The sequence below is a fragment of the Danio rerio genome, chromosome 8 (assembly GCF_052040795.2).
Source record: "Danio rerio strain M-AB ecotype USA chromosome 8, GRCz13ab, whole genome shotgun sequence".
In the NCBI taxonomy this organism is placed as follows: Eukaryota; Metazoa; Chordata; class Actinopteri; order Cypriniformes; family Danionidae; genus Danio; species Danio rerio.
The window spans coordinates 5,291,484-5,317,847 of NC_141028.1; the positions used below are offsets into that span (position 1 = coordinate 5,291,484).

General features: G+C 38.2%; 1 protein-coding gene across 6 annotated transcripts in view; it reads right to left on the minus strand.

Annotated features, from left to right (window-relative positions):
* Positions 1 to 553: 553 nt before the first annotated feature.
* The window catches only part of bicdl1 (BICD family like cargo adaptor 1), a 71,569-nt gene continuing 45,758 nt past the window's right edge, over positions 554 to 26,364 (minus strand). Inside the window, exons 4-12 of one of the 6 annotated variants that reach the window (XR_015496800.1) lie at positions 25,266 to 25,412; positions 18,472 to 18,651; positions 17,536 to 17,754; positions 16,763 to 16,906; positions 14,720 to 14,850; positions 13,007 to 13,127; positions 4,209 to 4,326; positions 1,820 to 2,237; positions 711 to 1,625 (exon numbers count right to left, since the gene is read on the minus strand). Coding sequence is in view for 1 of the 6 variants with exons in the window: in NM_001442753.1 (NP_001429682.1) it covers positions 2,073 to 2,237; positions 13,007 to 13,127; positions 14,720 to 14,850; positions 16,763 to 16,906; positions 17,536 to 17,754; positions 18,472 to 18,651; positions 25,266 to 25,412 (1,107 nt within the window). In the remaining 5 variants the exon portion in view is untranslated. 6 annotated transcript variants of the gene reach the window in all.

The window sequence follows — 26,364 nt, forward strand, 5'->3', positions numbered from 1 at the left end:
ATAAATTTGATTTCCATATCACATTTAAGCAATAATGTAACAGATTTCTATTCTCAAAAATTATAACAGTTTCAAATTACTCAATTTCTTTAAAACTAAAATAAATGTTCTTTGGTTAAGTTAAATTCAACATATATGCAACTATATATATATATATATATATATATATATATATATATATATATATATATATATATATATTTATATATTTATATATATATATATATATATATATATATATATATATATATATATATTTATATATATATATATATATATATATATATATATATATATATATATATATATTTATATATATATATATATATATATATTTATATATATATATATATATATATTTATATATATATATATATATATATATATATATATATATATATATATATTTATATATATATGTATGTATATATATATGTATGTATATTTATATGCAGTTCAAATTCATAAATCAAAATATCTACATGTATACATTTGTATTTATTAATTAATTAAACTGAATAAATAAATAAACAGTATTTGAAAATTATATTTTAACAAAATATATTTTTATTCATATTTGTAAAAAAATACTTGTACATTTAGATCTGCTTTATTTTGTGCAAGTAATGCAAATATTCATTAGAATTACATTTACGAAAATATTATTTTGTTTATAAAAATTAAATCTAAATTTAGCGTTATTTTTTTCCCCATTTCAAACAATTATGCAAATATATTTATATTACATTAATGAAATTAATTAACTAAATGTTGCCATAAACATCTGATTGCATCTATACTACCAATGAATGCACATCAGTATCTATGACCCCATTTACACTGTCAGGTCTTGATGCCCAATTCTGATTTGTTGCCTACATCAGATTGTTTTGCTTGTCCATTTACACGTTGTTTTAATTGTGACCCATATCTGATTCATGTGTTTACACTTGCTATACAATTTATGACAACGCGCGTGCGTAAAAGCAGGTTCTAGCATCTGCGCCACACAAGCTACTAAAAATCGTCTTGCTTTTAGCTCTGCGAAATATGCGCAGTTCATCCAACTTTAAAATTATTTTAAGGGGCAGGAGGAGGAAAAGGGCCGTCATCGCAGCTTGCTCCTACGGTTTATATATGATGTCCTCCACCATTCAGAGGAATTTGTGGATACGAGAGAGATCTCAGGTCTAGTGGGAGCAAATTGTGGCGACTGACCACAAGTCTGTGTTTCCTCTGTCGTTGTTGTTGTTGTTTACCGTGTCAGCTTCTCCACACATGCTCTTTGTTTCTACGTCATTAAACCGTGGAGAAGCACCACATTGTCGCAAGTTTAAGCACGTACAAAACAGAATGCCTCAACAAATCCGTTCTGCCTGTTTACATGAGTCGCGTTGTCACATATCACAAATCTGATTGATTTCCACATATGAAGGAGGACTGAAACCAATCTCTGAATATCCGAATGCATGAATTTTTTGCTCGTTCGCAAGGTCATAGAACAGATCCGATCTGTGTTACGTATAAGCAAAGAATCAGAATTGGGTCGCATTTAAATGGCAGTGTAAACAGGGCCTAAGTGTACGTGTGTGTGCATATAGTCAAGCTCAAAATGATTCATACCCCTGGCAAATTGTGACTTAAAGTTTCCTTAAAGTTTTTTTGTGACCAGAAATGACACAAGCTTCTCCCAAGAGATAGTAAGACAATAATAAGATAATAATAAGTGGCATTATTGTGGAATATAAATATATTTCAGCTTTCATTTTCACATGAACAAGTCCAAATTTGCCAGGGCTATGATTAATTTTGGACTTGCCTGTGTTTATAAATGTATAAATGTAGTTATTCTTATTTGAGTTATTTGAGTTGCATATAAATTCTCCATCCATGTGGATCTCACAGTTTTATCTGTTAGTATTAAAAATCCTAATGCATATTTTGGAGTGCACCAATGCAACCAATGAATGCATATTAGAGTTAGTCGTCCAAACCCAGGTGAGAACCACTGATCTGCAGATTGAGTCTTCCTGTGGTTTGCTGTCCTCTTCTCTCTCTCTCTCCTCCTGATCTCAGTTCTTCTTGAAGAATGAAAAGAGTGGCTTGTCTCGATCTGCCAGGCGCTGTGTTGGTCTGGAAGCAGCGGCTCCTCGTCTGCTGAAGGAGAACGGAGGATCCTTCCACTCCTCCTGGTGTTTGTCCATCAGCTGCTGATCGATTACTCTGTGCATGTCATCCTGAGAGAGAAACGCACATCATTCAGCGCTTAACTTTCACACACTGAGCGGTGAGTGAAGACGATAAACATGAACACTTGCTTTATAATGTCTGCTCTGAGATGCAACTCAAATCCCTGCCTAGTAAATAGACAAAACTGTCTGTCTGTACGTATGAGAGGCCCAAACACTTTCAAGTGTAGTTTAGCCTAGATATTTTTCAAGACACTTCAATACAGCTAAAGTGACATTTAAGGGCTTAACTAGGATTACTAGGGAGGTTAGGGTAATTAGGCAAGTTATTGTATAACGATGGTTTGCTCTGTAGACTATCGAAAAAATATAGCTTAAATGGCTAATAATATTGCCCTTAAAATGGTGTTTTAAAAAATTAATAACTGCTTTTATTCTAGCTAAAATAAAACAAATACGACTTTTCCTAGAAGAAAAAATATTATCAGACATACTGTGAAAATTTCCTTGCTCTGTTAAACATCATTTGGGAAATATTTAAAAAAGAAAGGAAATTGTAATGGTGGCTAATAATTCTGACTTAACTGTATGTTTTTATTCCAGCCAAATTAAATGAAATTGGACATTCTCAGAAGTAAAATATAATTGTAAATACTGTGAAATTGTTTTTGCTCTGTTTACCACTATTTGGTAAAATAATTAAAATAATTTAATTATTACACTACCTGAAAAGTCTTGTCGTCGATCCCAGTTGTAGGAGCAACAAATAATAACGTGACTTTTAGTTGATCATTTGTAAAGTGGAAGGTCGTTTTTCAGAATCATCTGTTGAACTTCAGCACAATCATCACAAATACAGCAGAAGACCTACTGGAACCCACATGGAGCCAAGATTCTGACAGAAATCTGTCAAGTTTGGTGAAGAAGAAAATCATGGTTTGGGGTTACATTCAGTATGGGGGTGTGCAAGAGATCTGCAGAGTGGATGGCAACATCAACAGCCTAAGGTATCAAGACATTTGAGCTGCCCGTTACATTACAAACCACAGGAGAGGGCAAATTCTTCAGCAGGATAGCGCTCATTCTCATACTTCAGCCTCCACATCAAAGCTCCTGAAAGCAAAGAAGGTCAAGGTGCTCAAGGATTGGCCAGCCCAGTCACCAGACATGAACATTATTGAGCATGTCTGGGGTAAGATGGAGGAGGCTTTGAAGATGAATCCAAAGAATCTTGATGAACTCTGGGAGTCCTGCAAGAACGCTTCCTTTGGCATGGCAGATGACTGATTTGAGTCATTGCAGAGATGTATGGATGCAGTCCTCCAAGCTCATGATGGAGTCAGACATAATATTCATTCTGTTTCCACTGCAGTATGACTTTATATTCTATACTGGACATTATCTCTGTTCAGTGACAAGACTTTTGTCTAAATAAAGTCAGACCTTACTGTCCTAATGAAATTATTAAAAATCAAGGCATGATCATAATTTATTGTGGTAAAATAAGCGTAATCTAGAGGCCTTTACCTTTCATATAATCCACTTCTGATACCAAATGATCAACTAGAAGTCAAGTTATTATGTGTTGTTCCTAAAACGTGGATAGGCGACAAGACTTTTGTCAGGTAGTAATGTGTATTAACTATTAAAACTTAATTGAACAGTGATTCTAAAATGCTAACATCACTAACACTGAAGTCAAATCAATTGAATAATATAAAACATATTTATACTTAAAATAAATATATATATAAAAAAAATGTCAATAACACCAAGCAAAATGACCAAAACCTAAACAAAAATGTAAATAAAAACATCAATCTACTTCAAAATATTTCTAAATACCATTAAAGTATCCAAAACAATATTGTTCTTGACCCTACAGGCGAACAATTCACTCCACTACATCAGAATTATTGTGAGCATGCACTGAAGAACTGGTGATGAAGCACATCACAATGACCCCATGACCTGGTGACCCCGAGAATGGACATGATGGGGACGGTTAGCTCCGCTCACCTCACCTCTAAGGCAGGAGGGATTGACCAGAGGGGAGAAGGGGACGAATGGAGGCTGAGAAAGGCCACTAGATCAGAAACCACAAGAGCCATACAGTGAACAGCCCTGAGGAGGCAAACTGCAGGCGGAGAGAGAGACAAGGGAAGCTCAGAGTTAAACAATCACACTCACACACACACTATGGAAGGCCATCAGGGACAAAAGTCATGCGGAAGTCTAATGCTAGCCAACTTTACCATCATAAAACATACAATAAATCAGACAACTTCCTAATTAAACGTAATTAATAAAATCAATAATAAATAAACTGTTATTAAAAAGTGTTAATGAAACAACTGCTACACATTACAATTTTTATATTTAATTGTAATTATTATTAACTATTTATTTATTTATTTATTTACTTATTATATTAACTTATATTATTTACTTATTAATTTTAATGGGCATCGTAACGAAACAGTTGTTAGTTTCATTCATGATAATTTAATGGAAACTCAGAATGTAATGGATGACCCAGAGTGCGTAGAATAGCTTAAGTTTTCTTCAAAACAACATTTTGGTAAATTACCAATCTTTACTAAAGCCTCTCAACTGTTGGTCTGGAGTGCAACTGTTGTAATTAACAATTTTTACCCATGTTTGCCGTTCTAATCAAATTCACATCTAACTCGTGTAACCCCACCAGGCGACTCTTCACATGGGAGTCGGTTGCTCTAAGGGCGTACTCACACTATGCTATCCGATCCATGCCCAGGCCCGGTTCCCAGATCATTTGAGAAGTGTGAGTGCGCTGAATCGGGCTCAGGCACAGTTCACTTGGCTGGCTCTGGCCTGGTTGGAAGAGGTGGGCCTGAGCGTGGTTCACTTGGGCTTTGGCGCGGTACGCTTGTGTGTGTGAGTGCACAAGGAGCCTGAGCCCGAAACTGAAAGCAAGACGTGACTTTTAAGGGCCTACTCACACTATGCTATCCGAACTGTGGCCAGGCCCGTTTCCCGGATCGTTTGAGAAGTGTGAGTGCGCTGAATCGGGCTTAGGCACGGTTCACTTGGCCAGCCCTGGCACGGTTGGAGGAGGTGTGCCTGAGCGCGGATCACTTGGGCTTTGGCGCGGTACGCTTGTGTGTGAGTGCAAAACGCGGCAAAGCCCAAAACTGAAAGCGAGACGTGACTTTTAAGGGACTGTTTCATATGGATTACATAATCATTCTCACTGTGCAGTGAACGCAAACTGCCGTAGTTTATTAAAGACGCAAACCCCTCACTGCACGACAGCTGCGCACCTTCAGCAAACCTCCTAATTCCTGCAGCACGAGGGCTTTATCATTGTTTATGAGCGTCAAAAGTGGCTGATCTGTTTGGCGAAATATTTGACTGTGTGTCACCGCATCCCTAACGACTAAAGCGAAATAACTGGAGAAATCTTCACTGTGCTGAGTGAGAGCGCTTACTGAACAGCGCAGCATCAATGACGTAAGCGTGCCCAGGCCCGATTGTAATGTGAGTGCGGGCCATCGGGGGAGACAGGAGGGGGGACAAGCGTGCTTTGGCCCGGATCAAGGCAACTGTACATAGTGTGAGTACGCCCTAAGGGACTGTTTTATATGGATTAATTCATCATTCTCACTGTTTAATGTAGGCAAACTGTCCTAGTTTATTAAAGACGCAAACCCCTCACTGCACGACAGCTGCACCCAGGGCCGGCGCGTCCATAGAGGCAACCTAGGCGGCCGCCTAGGGCGGCAGTATAGAAAGGGCGGCATCCGCGACACCTCCCTTACCACCCGCGTCCTCAGTTATGTCCGCGGCACCTCCCTCACCACCCACGTCCTCAGATATATTCGCGCATAGATGCAAGAATACAGAGAGCGCCGTCAGCGACACCTCCATCAGCACCCGCGTGTCCTCAGTTATATCCGCGCATAGGGCGGCAGAATAGAGGTCCGCGACACCCACGCGTCCTCAGTTATATCCGCGAATAGGGCGCCAGAATAAAGAGCGCAGTGTCCGCGACACCTACCTCCCTCAGCACCCGCGCGTCCTCAGTTATATCCGCGCATAGGGCGGCAGAATAGAGAGTGCGGTGTCCGCGGCACCTCCCTCCCTCAGCACCCGCGCATTCTCAGTTATATCCGCGCATAGGGCGGCAGAATAGAGGTCCGCAACACCTCACTTCATTTTCATAACCGGTCACTTTCGTTTTCACATTGGGGTTGAGGGCGGCGTGATCATCCTCTGCTTAGAGCGGCAGTTCAGCTTGCTCCAGCCCTGGCTGCACCTTCAGTAAACCTCCTAATTCCAGCAGCATGAGGACTTTATGAACGTCAAAAGTGGCTGATCTGTTCTGCGAAATATTTGACTGCGTGTCACTGCATTTCAAACGACAAAAGTGCTATAACTAGAGAAATCTCCAGTGTGCTGAGTGAGAGCGCTTACTGAACAGCGCAACATTGATGATGTAAGTGTGCCCAGGCCTGAATGTAATGTGAGTGCGGGCCGTCGGGGGAGGTAACAGTGCAATACTTATTTTTTCTTCCAAACGCACTAGCATAACAGTGCCATTGTGGTCTAATGGTCAGCACGTTGCGTTACGACGCTGCTGACCTGAGTTCAAACCTTACATAAATATTAATCTTTTTTTTTTTTTTTTTCATTTTTAGTGTTAAGACATGTAATACTGTTTGGGTTACTTATGTAGGTGTACATATTTTATTTATATTTTTTGTGTGACCACTGTTATAAAGGACTGGATATCTATAAAGAATTTTGCACAGAATATATATTCAGATATTGCAGGGAAAGACATTGTGATGTTTTAAAGAATAGTGTTGGAGATTTAGCTCCCCTTTAATCTTCTCATATTTCTGAAAACATTTGAAGTTCTAAAGAAGAAGTTTTCTTGAAAAAGACATAAGTGTCATTAGAAACTGAATTGGAAATGACCTTATTTTAATATAGTCAGTTGTCATAGATATATACACTAGATGTCGCCTGGCCTTTTGTTGTCTATTGGACGGAATGCGTCAATAGCGCCGCCATCTTGGTACAGGGTAGCGCTCCTTTAAAATGAATGCGGGACCAAGGTACAGTGGAGGACTGTGGCCATTCAAAGCCAGAGATATACACGTATACACATATATCTGTGATCGGGAGTTTTCCTGGATGCTAGTATGTAATTTTTTTTTTCTAATTACGAAAATTATAATTTTACATCACTTTTCAACATTGATGGATCAGTGACCGCACAGCCATTCCTGACAAAAAGCTTGTGTTTGTGTGTACAGAAATGTACTATTCACCCTCCCTGTTAAATTTGATCTAATCATGTCCTGAAACACACCTCCTCTCCTGCTTTTACTTCTCATACTGACGGAGGGAGCGATTCGATTCGATTCGATTCGATTTGTGAATGAATCCCCCGAACGACTCGTTCACTGAGCCGACAATAATACAATTTTCTGGCAGCGCAGCATCTCGTTGTCATATTTCTTTTGCATTGTTTGCTGATTTTATTCAACAAAACTAGCATAAGCCGAGTGTTTAGTGCGAGTTGGAGCTGCTTTGCCGTATGGTGAATGCAGTAAGTGACTATTATCATCAATAACGTTACCTGATTAGCACAAAAGTTCAGAACATACAAAAACAGAAAAACACTTAATCTTACCTATGAAATGTTCTGCCTTTGTGCTTTGTTTTCTTTGTTTGCTCGTTACTACACTTGTACACAGCGTTAAAGTCCCGCATCTTCACGTAATAACACTGTCTTGACTAGTGCGGTTGAATGACATTTGTCCTGGGAGCACTGTACCAATGTGGCGGCGCTATAGACGCATGCTCAGGGTCCCTATGCAATATCTAGTGTATATATCTATGGTCAGTTGTGAACTGAGATTTGTCATAAAATGGACACATTTACAGTGTCAAATTGCAAGTCTTGATCAAATTTTGTTTAAAGACTTCTGGTACAGATTGCCTTCCATAACACACATTCATAGACTGTCAAAAGTGTGTTTATCCTTGTTTTGGATGAGGAAGACTGAACTTTCAGACAACACACACACGCACACAAACATTCATACACTCAACAAAGGTATAAAGTCAACATGAAACTTGACTTAAATCTGAAATCTGAAAGTTGATATTAGATCTTCCTTCAGAGTGTTTCCATGCATTTTTTAAAAGTTTATTAGTTTAACCTTTATAATATGCATATTTTATACTATTATAATATGCGTATTTCATAGTGTATGCGTATAATAATAGTTTTTTTTTTTTCATTCTTTTATTTATTCATTTTCTTGTCGGCTTGGTCCCTTTATTAATCTGGGGTAGCCACAGCGGAATGAACCGCCAACTTATCCAGCAAGTTTTTACACAGCGGATACTCTTCCAGCCGCAACCCATCTCTGGGAAACATCCACACACACATTCACACACACACACTCATACACTATGGACAATTTAGCCTACCCAATTCACCTGTAGCGCATGTCTTTGGACTGTGGGGGAAACCGGAGCACCCAGAGGAAACCCACGCGAACGCAGGGAGAACATGCAAACTCCACACAGAAACGCCAACTGAGCCGAGGTTCGAACCAGCGACCCAGCAACCTTCTTGCTGTGAGGCGACAGCACTACCTACTGCGCCACTGCCTCGCCTTCATTCTTTTATAATACACATTAATGACTTAAGTAATACTGAGTATGATTATCGTAAATTTTAAAAGTCTGGATGCTTTTTTGTACTTTTATTACAAAAAATTGATTCATATTTTAACGTCATTTCATTGTCAAAACTATATTCACTATTAGTGATGACAAAATATGAATAAATAAATGACATTTATAAGCAGTTGAAGTCCGAATTATTTGCCCCCGTTTATTCCCCCCCCCCAATTTCTGTTTAACTGAGAGCAGATTTTATTAACACATTTCTAAACTTAGTTGCATAGTTTTAATAACTCATCTCTAATAACAGATTTATTTTATCTTTGTCATGATGACGGTAAATATTATTTTACTTGATATTTTTCAAGACACTTCTATACAGCTTAAGTGACATTTAAAGGCTTAACTAGGTTAATGAGGTTAACTAGGCAGGTTAGGGTAATTAGGCAAGTTATTGTATAATGATGGTTTGTTCTGTAGACTCGAAAAAACGTTTAAAGCTTAAAGGGGCTAATCATTTTGACCTTAAAATGGCTTTTAAAAAATTAAAAACTGCTTTTATTCTAGCCGAAATAAAACAAATAAGACTTTTTCAGAAGAAAAAATTTTATCAGACATACTGTGAAAATTTCCTGAATCTGTTCAACATCATTTGGGAAATATTAAAAGAAAAACAAATTCAAAGGGGGGCTAACAATTCTGACTTTGACTGTATAAGCTATCCATTGTATATTATATTTTTATGTTAAGTATGTTACATTTATTGTATTTAATTTTGTATTTGTGTATTTAGCTTGTTAATATAATGCATTAATTTAACACATGCAAATAGGATCAGAAATTTGTCTTGAAGATAATAATCCTGATTTCATGTTGACTTTAAACATACAGAAAGGAAGGAGAAATAAGAGAGGAAGATGCTGAAGGAGACGCTCCTGTTCATTAGACACAAAAAAAGCATTTACTGCTCCAGGATTATAAAGTGCTGATGAATGCAGTGTCTAAACCTGTTAAACATGGTGAGGTTTTGAAGTGTGGGGGTAAATAAGTACATTTCAAACCATGGAAGTCAATGGTCGCCAACAACCAGCATTCTTCAAAGTATCTTCTTTTGTTTTCAACAGAATAAAAAAAAATCATAAAGGTTTAAAACCACATGAATATGAGAATAAATTACGAGGTCACTTTGTATTTTTGCATGAACTACACCTTTTAGGTGTCCTTGTTAAGAGTACTATTCATTAATTGTAAAAGTGCTAGAGTAAGAGTTTTTTTGTTTGCTTTTTTTGTGTCTTTCTACAGGTGGTTTGTCAAGCCCACTCACCTGTTTGAAGCACTACGGAGACACGGAAGGGGTGGAGAAAAAAAAAGAGTGATTGGTAAAACTGTTTTTGAAAGTTTTTGCATTCCCTCGCAAAGATGTTTTGTGTTATCTTGCAAAACTGTTGTTCGACAAACACCTTTCATACATGACAACCCTCCTGTTTTTGCTGGGATTGTCCCGTATTTTACCATTATATCCTGTTATTAGGTATTTTCCCATATTTCTCTCATATTTTTATTCTTTTTTTTTTTTTGTAATTCAGTTTTTTATTTCGGAAAGTGAGAATATACAATTTTTACAATCAGATAACAAAATACTTTTAACAGATATAACCCCATATACAGTATATTCCCCATCCCCCCACCCCATTATACGCACATCAGGAAACACAGAATAACTATAGTTTAGACCAAGCTGTTGGAAAATTTACATTAAGTTGTCATCTGTAGCATCAGATGAGGGTTAAGTGTCCAAGATTTCTTTGACGTTGCATATGTAGATTTTCCATGCCGTAAGAATGTCCACTTTGGCATGGTTGATCCGTGCTGATGACAGTTCCAGATACAGTATTTCCAATAATGAATGTAACCAGTGCTTAACTGAGAGATCATGAGGAGGTTTCCACCTTTGTACCAACATTTTCTTTGTAGCAGTTGAAGTCATATTTTTATTCTTGAGAGCATGTTTAAATTAATATAAAAATGTCTGCATTTACTTTCTTTCCATTAAAGCTGTGCATCGATCAGCGCCCCTTATATGCAACCTCTGAATCTGTGAATGCATGTATAAGCACTGACTGACAGACGCGCTCCGTATGATAAATTGATCCCAGATCAGCTTCTGTACACACCATTTAAAGTGAAACTCTGTTATCAAACAAGTGAAGAGCAGCAAATGAATCTCTTGTTTTGTTTTGTTCGATAACAGAGGTGTCACTGCGAATGCACTGATAACAAAAGCATACTTTAACGGTTTGTGCTCATTTAAGAGTTAAAATAAAACACGCAGGACGTCCGGGCATGTTTACATATTATTAAGTGTATTTGTCTGTTTATACGCACACCCGAATTCCAAATTGTCCTGCACTTTAGCTCCTCTTTAAATGGCGTGTACAGCTGATCTGGGAGTCAGTCAGCGCTTATACATGCAATTATTGATTCAGAGCTTGCTTATGCGGGGTGCTGATCGACGCACAGCTTTAATGGAAAGAAAGTGAGTGCAGACATTTTTATATTATGTCAACATGCTTTCAAGATTAAAAATATGAGAGAAATATGGGAAAATACCTAATAATGGGATAAAAGTGTAAAATACTGGACAATCCCAGCAAAACCATGAGGGTTGTTGTCATGTATGAAGTGGAGGGTTTGTCGAACAACAGTTTTGCGAGGGAACGCAAAAACTTTCAAAAATATATTTACCTATCACTCAGTTTATTTTTCTTCCACCCATTTTTTTCTCCACTATCACGTCCCTTCTGGGTCTCCATAGAAGCACACTTTATAAATTCATACATTTTATTTTAACGTTTTTTTAATGAATATGGATTGATTGTAAGAACGTTTCTGGTGCAAATACTGGTTCAGTTAATGTGTCAGAGTTGAAAGAGTGTGTTTTTTACAGGTGGTTTGTCAAGCCCACTCACCTGTGTGAGACACTCAGAATTGCATAATGTTTGGGGTTCTCATGTGGGCACATACCTGTATGCAGGGCCGGATTAACCAATGGGCCTCATGGGCACAGGCCCAGGGGCCCGAGTGCACTAGGGGCCCCTGCGAGGGGGGAGAAAAAAAAGACAATTTCGCGATTGTCTTTTTAGGCTAATTGCAAATAGCGCATCTAGTTGGAATAAGCTATTCAGGGTTTACGCCCATCGATGCCTGATCGATAGAGACAACATGAGTAAAGAGCTGTGTTGCATTACAGCCGCAGTGGCGCACCTCGTAAGGCGCACAGCATCATGTGTTGACGCGATTGGTCATCAACTCGGTTCGAATTCACCATCAGCTGAACTCGTGCTACTTTTTTTCTTCCCATTACATATCAGATTGGAAATATATTTATTTTCAACAGGAAGGAAACATTTTTTTAAATTTTGCAAATGTGATATAAAGTCACAAGTGTCTCGTGGGTATTTAATAATGTTTAGCCTTATTATAGGTGCCTCCCTCTCTGCAAAAACTATATTGCTCAGACAACTGTATTTCCTCTGAGCAAAAAAATCGCGATCACATATTAATATTATTATTCTATTTAAATTATCTTTATTTCCTTAACTAAACAGAATGTTGTAAAGCAATACATTAGAATACCCTTAAAAAATATATATATATATATATATATATATATATATATATAGTTTTATTAGTATCTTTATTCAATGCTTTGAAAAATAATTTAAATCTTTGTAGACTATAAATACATATGTACTATATATAATTTATACAAATATGTGGGCAACAAATTATAGATTCATTTTATTTAAAAATTATTATATTATTCTTATTTTTTAAATTCAACTATAGGGGTGCAGCCAGGTAGGGGGCCTTACAAGACAATGTGCCCAGGGGCCCCTGAGTTCTTAATCCGGGCCTGCCTGTATGTAAGCACATACAATGTGTAACAAGGACACCTTAATATAAAGTGCTACAGGTTTATTTTTAGACACCATATAGTTTGAGTTGAGATCAGCTTTATTGACAGTACATTATATATAGTGGCCAGTGCTGATTTATTCTTACATTGAGTTCTTCCAAGTTGACATGTGTTTTGTGATTTGATGTGTGTGTGTGTGTGTGAGACTAACCTGCCAGGCTTCTAACTGCTGAGACAGGTTGAGTTTCTGCTGTATGGCGTCCAGCAGCTGACTGTTCAAAGACATGATGTCGATCTTACATTTGGCCAGCTCCATCTCCACCGCTTTCTTCCTGCGGCAGAGGGAAAAATGAAGAGCTGCTGAACTGCATCTCAGCTTCATGTGGAGAATGGCAGAAACGGGTACAGCCTGCACAAATTGTCATATCTCTAGTGCTGCGTTAAGATTAATCACATTCAAAATAAAAGTTTTTTTTTTATATAATACATGTGTGTGTATTATATATCTTTATTACATATATGTAATACACACACATCAAAACAAAACTTTTTTGCATAAATATTTATATACAAGTCGTATTATATTTATATCAAGTCATTCTTATATATATATATATATATATATATATATATATATATATATATATATATATATATATAAATAGAAATTAACATTCTCAAGTATATGCATGCATGTGTGTATTTACACTCACTGGCCACTTTGTTAGGTACACCTTACTAGTACTGGGTTGGACCCCATTTTCCCTCAGAACTGCCTTAATCCTTCATGGCAGAGATTCAACAAGGTACTGGAAATATTCCTGGAAATATTCAGTTTGAACTGCAGCAGATCGTCTTGACCATGTCTACATGCCTAAATGCATTGAGTTGCTGCCATGTGATTGGCTGATTAGAAATTTGTGTTAATGAGCAGTTGGACAGGTGTACCTAATAAAGTGGCCGGTGAGTGTATATATAGATAATAAATATACACAGCACACACACATATATTGTCAATTCAAACTTACTTTGGATGCGATTTATCACGATTAATGTTTGCCCAGCACTAGTAAAAACTGATCCTTTTCTGAGATTAAAGGCATTTGCTGACTCATGCACTAACAATATCTTAAATGTTTTGATGAAATCATCATTTTTAACTAGTGAGACAGAGCGTGTGCTGAGTGTTTATGCTACTGAAGTCTGGAGAATAAGCTTCCTGTTGTATCACAGGAAGCAATTTTCCTCTCTTTGCATGTGTTTTTTTTTTTGTTATCACAGTTTTAGTTTAAAAAATACTTATTTAATATTCAGCTAAAGAAAAAAAAAACACCTACACCTTGGTTGGCTTGCTTGGTTAGGCCAAATAAATTAACCACAACTTCTACTTTTTAGATGATCTATCTTTAGAGGACTCGTCTCATCCAGCATACCACCTATTTCAAATGTTACCTTCGGGAAGACGATATAGAACCATAAAAGCCAAAACAAACAGACTAAAAAATAGCACATATCCAAGGGCTGTTGCAATAATGAATGGACATTAATTTGAGGGTGTTTCTGGCCAAAATTATTTTAATCTTTTTAATTTGCTGCTAGGATATGCACTTGCCACTTTATACACTTGGACATTAAATTGTATGCCTTTCTGGCTCACATTTTATTAACTTTTAAATTTGAAAAGCTGCTTGGAAATGCACTTGCCACTTTATATGCACATCATACGCACTTTTAATATTGTATTGTGACTCTTTATTTGATCTTATTTTTTTATCTCTTTTTAATTATTGTTGTTGTTTTAGATAAATAGGACTGAACTGAAGGGAAGGGCAAATGTAAATTTCGTTGTATTTTGTACAATGACAATAAAGATTCTGATTCTGATAATGAAGAGTGCAGCCATTGATGTTCAATAGAGACATACTTGGCAATGGCTTCATCTCTGTCTCGTATAGCGCTCTGCAACTGTTCGTTGGGTTCGTGTACTTCTGTCATCGCTCTCAACCGCTCGTTCTCTTCTCTTGAAGAAGAAACCTCCACTGAGAGCAGCGCCACCTTCAGGATACACAGAACAGATTAATTAACTGAGGAATTTATGTGTTTTGAATGAACGAGACATTCACTACCTGACAAAAGTCTTGTCGCCTCTCCAAATTTTGGGAACAGCAAATAATAACTTGACTTCTAGTTGATCATTTGATATCAGAAGTGGCTTATATGAAAGGCAAAGGCCTCTAGATTACGCTTATTTTACCAAATTAAAATATAATGATGCCTTGATTTTTAATTATTTCATTAGGACTGCAAGGTCTGACTTTGTTTAAACAAAAGTCTTGTCACTGAACAGAAAAAATGTCCAGTATAGAATATAAAGTCATGCTGCAGTGGAAAAATTTTGAATATTGTGTCTGACTCCATCATGAGCTTGGAGGACTGCATCCATACATCTCTGCAATCACTCGAACCACTGATTAATAAAGTCATCTGGAATAGCAAAGAAAGTGTTTTTGCAGGACTCCCAGAGTTCATCAAGACTTTTTGGATTCATCTTCAATGCCTCCTTCATCTTACCCCAGACATGCTCAATAATGTTTACATCTGGTGACTGGGCTGGCCAATCCTGGAGCACCTTGACCTTCTTTGCTTTCGGGAAATTTGATGTGATAATGAAGTCATATATACTGTTGCAAAATTTTTAGACTTTCTATTTAGATTCTGTCCTTTTGATTTTTATATTCATCAAAGAATTCTTTGAACAATGCAACAACAATAGTGAACAAAATATTGAACACTCAACTTCAATAATTAACAACTCATAATAATCCAACAACAAATCAGCATATCAGAATGATTCTGAAGGATCTCGTGCTATTGCAGTCACAATGAATCACAGAAATAAATTACATTTTAAAATATATCCGAGTTATTTTAAATTGCAATAATATTTTACTGTTTCTAATGCATATTTAAAAAAAACATACATAATAGATTTTTTTTTCCCAGAAACATAAAGAGCCTAAAGTTATTACAAACATATGTCCTTGAAGTGTGTTAAAAAAAATAAAACTTGAACAAAACACTTGAAAAACTTAAACTCTAAAGTTTAGAAGCACAATACACAAGGATGGTTTTTACTTCATATTGTAACAAAATATGCCATACATTCTTATTTTAGATCGACATCAACATGATCACATCTCATTTGCAAAATCCCAGCCTGCTAAAAGCATACAAACACCAATCAAAACTAACCTGCCCAGCTGACCAATCAAAGCAGAGTTGGCTTAAGATTTTTTGTAGAATGCCCAAAACCTGTAACCATTGACTTCCATAGTAGGGAAAACAAATACTATAGAAGTCAATAGTTACAGGTTTTTAGCTTTCTTCTAAACATCTTTTGTGTTCAACAGTAAAAAAAAAAAAATCATGAAGATATAAAAACATATGAAGAAGAGTTAATAGTGAGGTAATTTTCATTTTTTGGGTGAATTATCCCTTTAAGGAGAACATTAGTATAGAGTACAGGTAAATTATAGAAAATTATGGATTAAAGTTGTTATTAAATTAGATTGCAATTATAAGAATAAATAGGTGCTCTAGTTTGTTTTTCAATGAATTATTCATGTAATCAGTATTAATATTCATGTTTGCCATGTTTTTATTTGAGAAAATATGAAAAAATACTTTCCTAGGATTAATAGCGCAGTTATAATGACTTCTGTAGTCGTTGTTTATGCCTTATTTGGAACAGCTGATGGGAGAGTAAATAATGGTAGAATTTAAATTTTTGGGTGAACTATCCCTTTAAGCCCTCAATTGATTCAAATGAAAAATGTTTCTAATATTAAATTAATATTCTGAGAAAAATGTCTGACCTTAAATGCATTTAAATCTGTTGTAGGACACTCTAACACAATACTAGGACACTTTAAGATGCCTAGTTTTAATAAAGATGACATATCTGCACCTGATTATGTAGCTGTAGCGCCTCCTCCTGGCTGCTGTGTGTTTTCTCCTGCTCCTGTTCATACAGTTCTCGGAGATCTCGCAGCTCCTCGCCCAGTTTACGAACCTGCTCTTCTAAAACCTCCTCATCGCTGCGCCGTGACCCCTGAAAACACACAAACACATGCTGAACTGGAATACTGTAGTAAAGCCTGCACATTCAGTGTGATGATACGAAGATACTACACACTTTGGAGCCCCCCAGAGATGTGCTTTACTGGTAATAATAACAGTACGAAGTCAGAATTATTAGCTTATTCTTTTTCAAATATTTCACAAATGATGTTGAACAGATTCAGGAAATTTTCACAGTATGTCTGATATTTTTTCTTCTTGAGAAAGTCTTATATGTTTTATTTCGGCTAGAATGAAAGCAGTTTTTATTATCTATAAAACCATTTTAAGGTCAATATTTGTTTTCGATAGTCTACAGAACAAACCATCGTTATACAATGACTTGCCTAATTACTCTAACCTGCCTAGTTAACCTAGTTAAGCCTTTAAATGTCACTTTAAGCTGTATAGAAGTGTCTTAAATGATATAGTCAAATATTATTTACTGTCATCATGGCAAAGATAAAATAAATCAGTTATTAAAGATGAGTTATTAAAACTATTATGATTAGAAATGTGTTATACAGGGAGGCTAAAAATTTAGGTGGGCTAATATATCTGACCTCAACTGAATATTTCATAGTAACCCAAACTGCTGATTGTTGACCCCGTGATTGTTACCGTTGATTCATTGCCGTCCAGCAGGTTTTGTGTAAGTCTGCGCAGCTCCAGAAGACTAGAGTGCAAACTGCCCGTCGGGACGTCCTTAGCCGACAGTGTCTCTGAAGACTCATCCATGGACGAGTCGGTGGATAAGGCGGAGTCTGTGATGTCATTTCCTCTGAGCTGAGAGCAGATGGAGCGCACCTGACAGTAGGCCTCCCACAACTGCAGACGGAGCTGAAGGAGAAACAAATCACACTCTTTTCGTCTTCGTATGCACCAGACACCTGATAGGCTTCCCATGCAACTTTGCACTTCTGAGGGGGCTATACACAAGTGAGTATGTGCACGTCTTGTGTAAGATGGATGGATGGATGGATGGATGGATGGATGGATGGATGTTGATGGACGGATAGACAAATGGATAGATAGAATAGATAGATAGATAGATAGATAGATAGATAGATAGATAGATAGACAGATAGATAGATAGATAGATAGATAGATAGATAGATGGATGGATGGATGGATGGATGGATGGATGGATGGATGGATGGATGGATGGATGGATGGATGGATGGATGGATGGACGGATGGATGGATGGATGTTGATGGACGGATAGACAAATGGATAGATAGATAGATAGATAGATAGATAGATAGATAGATAGATGGATGGATGGATGGATGGATGGATGGATGGATGGATGGATGGATGGATGGATGGATGGATGGATGGATGTTGATGGACGGATAGACAAATGGATAGATAGATAGATAGATAGATAGACAGACAGACAGACAGACAGACAGACAGACAGACAGAAAGACAGAAAGACCGATGGACTGACGGATATTTGATTATACAATTATACGCTTGTTTGTGTGTGAGCATGTGTTTTTTTTTTTTGGTGTTATTTATATGTTTGTATGTATGTGTGTGTGTGTGTGTACCTGCTCTCTCTCCTGCTCGAGCTCCTCCTGCTCCATGCTTTGCTCGATCTCGCAGAGCAGGTTGTGTGTGCTGGGACTGAAGGCCTGTAGACTGTGCTCCTCCGTCAGCTCGTCCAGTCGAGAGCTCAGCTGCCGGTGAGAGACACGCACCTCCTGCAGCTCCAGCTGACACTGACGCAGCTGCACACACACAAACATAAATACACATACTTACTGTATATAAATACACACACACACACACAAATATACACTATATATAAATACAGTCGCACACATACCCACATATTCACACAACTACACACATACATACTGTATATAAATATACACATGCACACACATATATACAGACATGCATATATAAATACACACAAATAACACATGCACACATATATGTACAGTAAAAAAACACATATAAACATGTTTAATGTACACACAAACACAGACATGCATATACACATGCACATGTATACATATGCACGCACAGATATGTACATATGCATGCACACATACTGTACACACAGAACATTCACAAATATAATCAAACAAACCCATAGGACTGTAATAAACATATACAGTACAGTCACAAACACATTGGACACACACACACACACATACACCCATAGGACTATAAAAACACAAGCAGTACAGTCACAAATAAATTGAACAGCCATAAGCACACATTTATATGCACACACACACACACACACACACACACATATAGGCACGGCAAGTTTATTTATATAGCACATTACATTCACAGTGGCAATTCAAAGTGCTTTACATAAACAAGAATAAAAGACACAAGTAAAATAAAAAAAATAATAAAAATAATTTAAAAAAATAAACAAAAAAAAACATAAAAACGGGTAAAATGTGATATAAAAGAATTAAGAAGAAGAGAAAAACATAATAGTGCAATCTGTCGGACGCAGCACAGTGCTCATTCAGTAAAGGCACAGCTGAACAGATGTGTTTTCAGTCTTGATGTGAATGTGCCTAATGTTGGAGCACATCGGATTATTTCTGGAAGCTGATTCCAGCAGCAAGGGGCATAGTGGCTAAAGGCAGATTCACCCTGCTTTGACTGAGCTCTTGGAACATCTAGTTTATATGATCTTAATGATCTGAGTGATCTGTTGGGTTTGTATTCAGTTAACATATCTGTAATGTATTGAGGTCCTAGGCCATTAAGTGATTTATAGACCAGTAATAATACTTTAAAATCTATTCTGAATGTAACTGGGAGCCAGTCTAGAGACCTGAGAACAGGTGTGATGTGCTTTGATTTCCTGGTTCTGGTCAGAATTCTGGCTGCAGCGTTCTGGATGAGCTGCAACTGTCTGACTGTCTTTTTGGGAAGACCAGTGAGGAGTCCGTTACAGTAATCCACCCTGCTGCTGATAAAAGCATGAACAAGTTTCTCTAAGTCTTCACTGGAAACAAAGCATCTGATATGTTTTTGAGATGATAGTATGCGGATTTACTAACTGCTATATATAAGAGATATAAGAGAATAGGATTGTCATACTAAAGCAAACGTGCCGTTACTCATGTTATGATTGTGTAAATGCTCCATCCACAGCCATACACTACTGCATGTGTCATTTCTGACTCATTTATTCCACAATCAGAAGTGTGTGATAATAGAAACGCATCAGTGTTTGTGATGTTGCTCATGCTCTATTTTTAGTCTCATGTTAGTGATCATCATTTTACACTAAATGTGTTAACCTCTATCATCTTTCTCCCCCTCAGACTTTATAAAGTCCATTTTGACCCAGAACAGACTGTAGTTTTAATAGTGGATGAAACTTTGAAATGACACCATTCAAATATTAATAATATCATTACATGTTTAGATCCTAGAGAAATCCTTTTTGTTATGTAGTGTCTTTTGTGGGGGCTTGAAACATTTGGGACTGACTTTTATTGCTACGTTTATATGAACCCCTATAGATGGATTATAACGGGCCCGGATTGGCTAATCGGGAGGACCGGTGTCCCTAGCTCCAGAATCTGTTGCTCTCAGCAGTCACACTTTTTACATTTATTTATTTACTTGACCACAGCCTTTTTATTCATTATTTTTACCGCAACTCTTCTCTTTTGATCTATTTTAATGATGATAAAACTCAGTTGTGTCATCATTCATAAAACAGTTGTTGTGGTCGAGCGGTTAGCACGTTAGGTTAAGACGCCGCGGACCCGAGTTTGATCTTCGTTAGAGTAATTTAGTGTTTTCATTTTTATTATTAAGACATATAATACTGTTAGGGTTGTTGAACATTTGAAGTTCTAAAGCAGCTGTTTTCTCAAAAAAAAAAAAAGGCGTGACAGTGTCATAAGAAACTGATTTGTAAATATTTATTTATTTACTTATTTTAATATAGTCAGTCGTGAACTGAGGTGGGCCGGTCTGAGGCTTGAAACTCCAGAGCTGAAAAGGTGTCCCACTCCGGCCCTGGATTATAACATCACTTTATAAAAGTCTGAAAGCAAACATTTATCAAGTAAAATACATGTGTTTTCTATATGTTTTATATCTGTAGACTGTTTTTAAGCTATCATGTGGGTTTCAAGAGTTCACACTTAGCTGATGATTTATAAAAGCTTGTTTGGCATGCTGTCCCGGGAGAGAGCCCCGAGCTCAAGGGCTCCTCGAGCCCGGGGCTTCCTCCCGTTGGCAGAGCGAGAGGGGAGCCTGAGCTCGGTGGATCTCAGAACTCCCCTGCTGCGGTAGCTAAGGGAACACAATGGGTTAGACAAAAGCTTGATTGTTATGTATGTTGAATGTCTTTGGATGGTGGGAGGAAACCGGAGAACCCGGGGAAAACCCACGCAGACACGGGGAGAACATACAAACTCCTCATAGAAACACCGGCCCTGTGGAACCAGGGCTGGCAGTGTTCTTGCTGTGGGGCTCACAGTGCTAATCACTGGGCCACCGTGCCACCCAATCAGAGGTAAAGGAGGAGAATAGGGGAGGAGGGGGGTTTCTTCCAAACGAAGATAAAGTGAACTGAAAACTGTGGCTATTTATAGTAGCTTAGGGTTCATATGATTGGAATATAGTAATTAGCAAATGCGAGACCGGCCGTGATAAATCATAAGCACGTGACCCTCTCGAAATTAGTTTATGAATAAACTTCACTTTTTTGTGTTTGTTTTAGGAAATTTCACTCCACTATTGTCACAGAAGTGGTACAGTAAATGCAATAATAACATGGTATTATTAAATGCAATTATAACATGGTATCAACATCGTACCTTTTAAAACTTTGGGCCCTATCATACTGTGCAATAAGGCGCAAGATGTGTTTGCTATGATTTGTTACAATTTTCAGACCCGCGCAACCCTAATCTTCCCATTTTGCGCCACATTGTTTAAATAGTAAATCCATCTGTGCCACTTTGTGGATGTGCTGGTTTAAAAAGGAGCTGCGTTAAGGCCCATTGTTGGCATGTTGCTATTTTGAGAAACTGAAATAGACCATCTGATGAAGCCAACAGAACAACATCGTCTGCGAATGTCTTCAGCATGCACTGGGGCGGTTTGCTGCCGAGTGTGACGCGGCTGGGATGAGAATCAGCACCTCCAAGTCCGAGGCCATAGTGCTACACCGGAAAAAGGTGGTTTGACATCTCCAGGTTGGAGAAAAGTCCTTACCCCAGGTGGAGGAGTTTAAGTATCTTGGGGTTTTGTTCACAAGTGAGGGAAGGATGGAACGTGAGATTGACAGGCGGATCAGTGCAGCGGCAGCAGTAATGCGGTCGATGTACCGGTCTGTTGTGGTAAAGAAGGAGCTGAGCCGAAAGATAAAGCTCTCGATGTACTGGTCAATCTACGTTCCTACTCTCAACTATGGTCATGAGCTTTCCTTGAGTTTCCTTCGAAATGAGTTTCCTTCGAAGGGTGGCAGGGCGCAATCTTATGGATAGGGTGAGGAGCTCTGACACTCGGGAGGAGCTCGGAGTAGAGCTGCTGCTCCTCCACATAGAGAGAAGTCAGCTGAGGTGGCTCGGGCATCTGTTTCGGATGCCTTCTGGACGCCTACCTAGGGAGGTGTTCCAGGCATGTCCCACCGGGAAGTGGCCTCGGGGAAGACCCAGGACACGCTGGAGGGACTATGTCTCCCAACTGGCCTTGGAACGCCTCGGGATTCCCCTGGAGGAGCTGGAGGAAGTGTCTGGGGAGAGGGAAGTCTGGGGCTCTCTCTTAAGTCCGCTGCCCCCGCGACCCGGCCCCGGAAAAGCAGCAGAATATGAATGAATGAATGAATGAATGAAATAGACTGTGCCACTAACCAACTGAAAGCTGCTCTAAAGTCCAGTGCAGAGCGTGTTAGTTATGTGCCTATGCAGGTCTAAACCCTTGCACATTGCTGAATACATGCAGGATGTACAGAAATACACAAATATCTTTACAGATGAAAACAATTAAAGGATTAAAATATTACAAAATTATTATTTTCTACATAAATATAAAAACCACTAGCTCCATGCCTTTACCTCGGGGGCTTTTTTCAGTTTATTCATGACAATCTGCATTTGTATAATGTTTTTATTTTTAGCAGTATCATTTATTATACGCATATTTATATTTGTTTTTAACAAAAACAAGTTTAGATTTGTCCACCTGTCAGGTTTTGGAGACGTCTGCATCACCATATGGTGCATGAGAACAGGACGCATGTTTGTATATATAATTTAGAAAAGGCATAGACCTGTCTGAATATGGTCCCAGGGTTGACAGTGCATGTCTGTCACGACACCAGACAGAGAGATCTAAGTGCAAGTAATATTTAATAAAAATATGTATCAAAGGATACCAAATGGCTTGTAGCCGGAAAACATGAGAAAAAGCAAAGTTCAAAACAAAGAATGCCAACAAACCAAACAAATTCGTCGTCCGACGAACAGAGAGGAACAAGAACAAACAACAGACTGATAACCAGCAGTAGCCACAGGGTGAAATATATAGGCAGTCAAACAGGGATCAGATGGACGATGATTAAGTTAGCTGATAACGTCAGCTGATGCGATAGCACGCTGTCAACACAATAAGGTAAACGATCACACACCCTCGCACACGACAACACACATGGCATCACACAACATACAAAAGGAACACACAGATCCATCCATAAACCATAAAGACAAAGGAATTGTCTGTAGACCTCCAAGACAGGATTGTCTCGAGGCACAAGGCTGGGGAAGGTTACAGAAACCTTTCTGCTGCTCTGAAAGTTCCAATGAGCATAATGGCCTCCATCATCCATAAGTGAAAGATGTTTAACCACCAGGACTCTTCCTAGAGCTGGCCGCCCATCTAAGCTGAGTGATTGGGGGAGAAGGGCCTTAGTCAGGGAGGTGATCAATAACCCAATAATCACTCTGTCTGAGCTCCAGCATTTTTCTGTGGAGAGAGGAGAACCTTATAGAAGGACAACCATCTGTGCAGCAATCCACGATTCAGGCCTGTATAGTAGAGTAGTCAGACTGAAGCCGCCCCGCCTGGAATTTGCCAAAAGGCATCAGAAGGACTCTCAGACCATAAGAAACAAAATTCTCATGTCTGATGAGGCTAAAATGTAACTTTTTGGAGTGAATGCCAGACGTTATGTTTGGAGAAAACCAGGCGCCGCTCATCACCAGGCTAATACCATCCCTACAGTGAAGCATGGTGGTGTCAGCATCATGCTGTGGGGATGTTTTTCAGCAGCAGAAACTGGAAGACTAGTCAGGATAGAGGGAAAGATGAATGCAGCGATGACCAGAGACATCCTGAATGAAAACCTGCTTCAGAGTGCTCTTGACCTCAGACTGGGGCGACGGTTCATCTTTCAGCAAAACAATGACCCAAAGCACACCACCAAAATATCAATAGAGTGGCTTCACAACAACTCAGTGAATGTCCTTAAATGGCCCAGCCAGAGCCCAAACCTAAATCCTATTGAACATCTCTGGAGAGATCTGAAAATGGCTGTACACCGTCACTTTCCATCCAACCTGATAGAGCTTGAGAGGTACTGCAACAAGGAATGGAAAATTCCCAAAGACAGGTGTGCCAAGCATGTGGCATTATATTCAAAAAGACTTGAGGCTGTAATCGCTGCCAAAGGTGCATCAACAAAGTATTGAGCAAAGGCTGTGAATACTGATGTACATCTGATTTTTAGGTTAGGTTTATAATTTTTTTTATAAATTTGCAACAATTTCAAAAACTCTTTTCACGTTGTCATTATGGGGTATTGTGTGTAGAGTTTTGAATAAATGAATTTAATCCATTTTGGAAAACTCAAACTCCAAACTCGGCCCTGGAGGGCCGATGTCCTGCAGATTTGAGCTCCAATTTGCCTCAACACACCTGCACAGATGTTTTTTAGAGAGCCTAGTGAGAGCTTGATTAGCTAGCCCATGTGTGTCTGATTGGGGTTGGAACTAAACTTTGCAGGACACCTGCCCTCCAGGACCGAGTGTGGACACCCCTGCTATAGAGAGTCCCCATAAACCACCAAAACCTGTGTGTGTGTTGTGTGTGTACTGGTTTTAGGGGTTTACAAGTACAGAAATGTGTATAATAACATGACTATGACCTAGGTATTACAACATTTAGGTGGTTTATTAGGACATGCATGATGTGCTCATAATTCAAAATGCTTCAATATCATGCTTAACAAGGTCTCAGTCAAAATTTTCAGAATAGGTTTTTACAGTATTAAATACAATGCACCTATAGAGAGTCCTCTTAAACCACTAAAACCCACATGTGTGTTTGTGTGTGCGTGTCTGACCTGCAGGTCTTTATGGTGGCAGTGTTTCTCCAGCTCCAGCGTCCTCTCTCTCAGCTCCTCCACGGTGTTCTGCAGCTGCTGGTTTTCCTCCAGAACAGCACAGACCCTCCGCTCCAGATCCTGCTTGCGCTCCGACAGCATCCGGATCTGCACACACACACACGGTACACACCGATCACACACCCGCAGACTCTCTGTATCTTCACATGAGCAATAATGACCGCCTCAGTCAGCGCGTTAGATGTGGTTTGGTGGATTAAACGGGTTAAATGTGTGGTGTTTGTGAAGGAATGCTGTGTTGCCAGGCTTCAGGAGGGAGTCAACAACACCTCCAGAGTCAGGAATGTGTGCTTGATAACGGAATAAATCCTCCTTAAACTGACTCCTGAAAACTGCTGAAGCACTCAGAGGCTCTTTAAAGGGTGCATTCTCACTGTGATGTACTAAAACTTGCAATGTGTTGTTTTCAATTTAGTTCAAGTGTATTTGTATAGCACTTATCACAATAGTTAGTGTTTAAAAGCAGCTTGACAAAAAGGTGCACATTATTGCATTGCAATTAAAATCAGAAAAGTTAATTTATTAGTTACCATAACACTTTATTAGTTCCTAATTACTTTAATTAACTAGTAACTAATAGCTTTTAACTGTTATTTATAGTAGTAGTTATATATAGGCATAGTTAATCTGCAGTTCTATAGTATATAGGTGATGTCTATGCCTACAAGTTGGTATTTTTTACTGTAAAGTGTTGCCAGTTCACACTAATCTGTGAAAACACAAAATGCTGTGATTTAATGGTTATTACCATTGACCATTGTTATTACCTTTTGAAACTGAAAAAGAAATGTAGTGTAGAAAATGATTTCACTCAGAAGTTATTAGGGAAATCAAAAGTTGCAAATTCTTTCAAAATTATGGCATTTTTAAGAAAAAAAAACAGCTAACAATTTTGCTATATTAACACTTTTATAATATTTAATGTAATAATATACATTTTTGTGCTGCATTCTAAACAAACAATATTATGACAGGAGAGCAGCTAGAATCTTTTAAGGTCCATGCCAGGATGAACCATTGCTGTGTAATATAATACTTT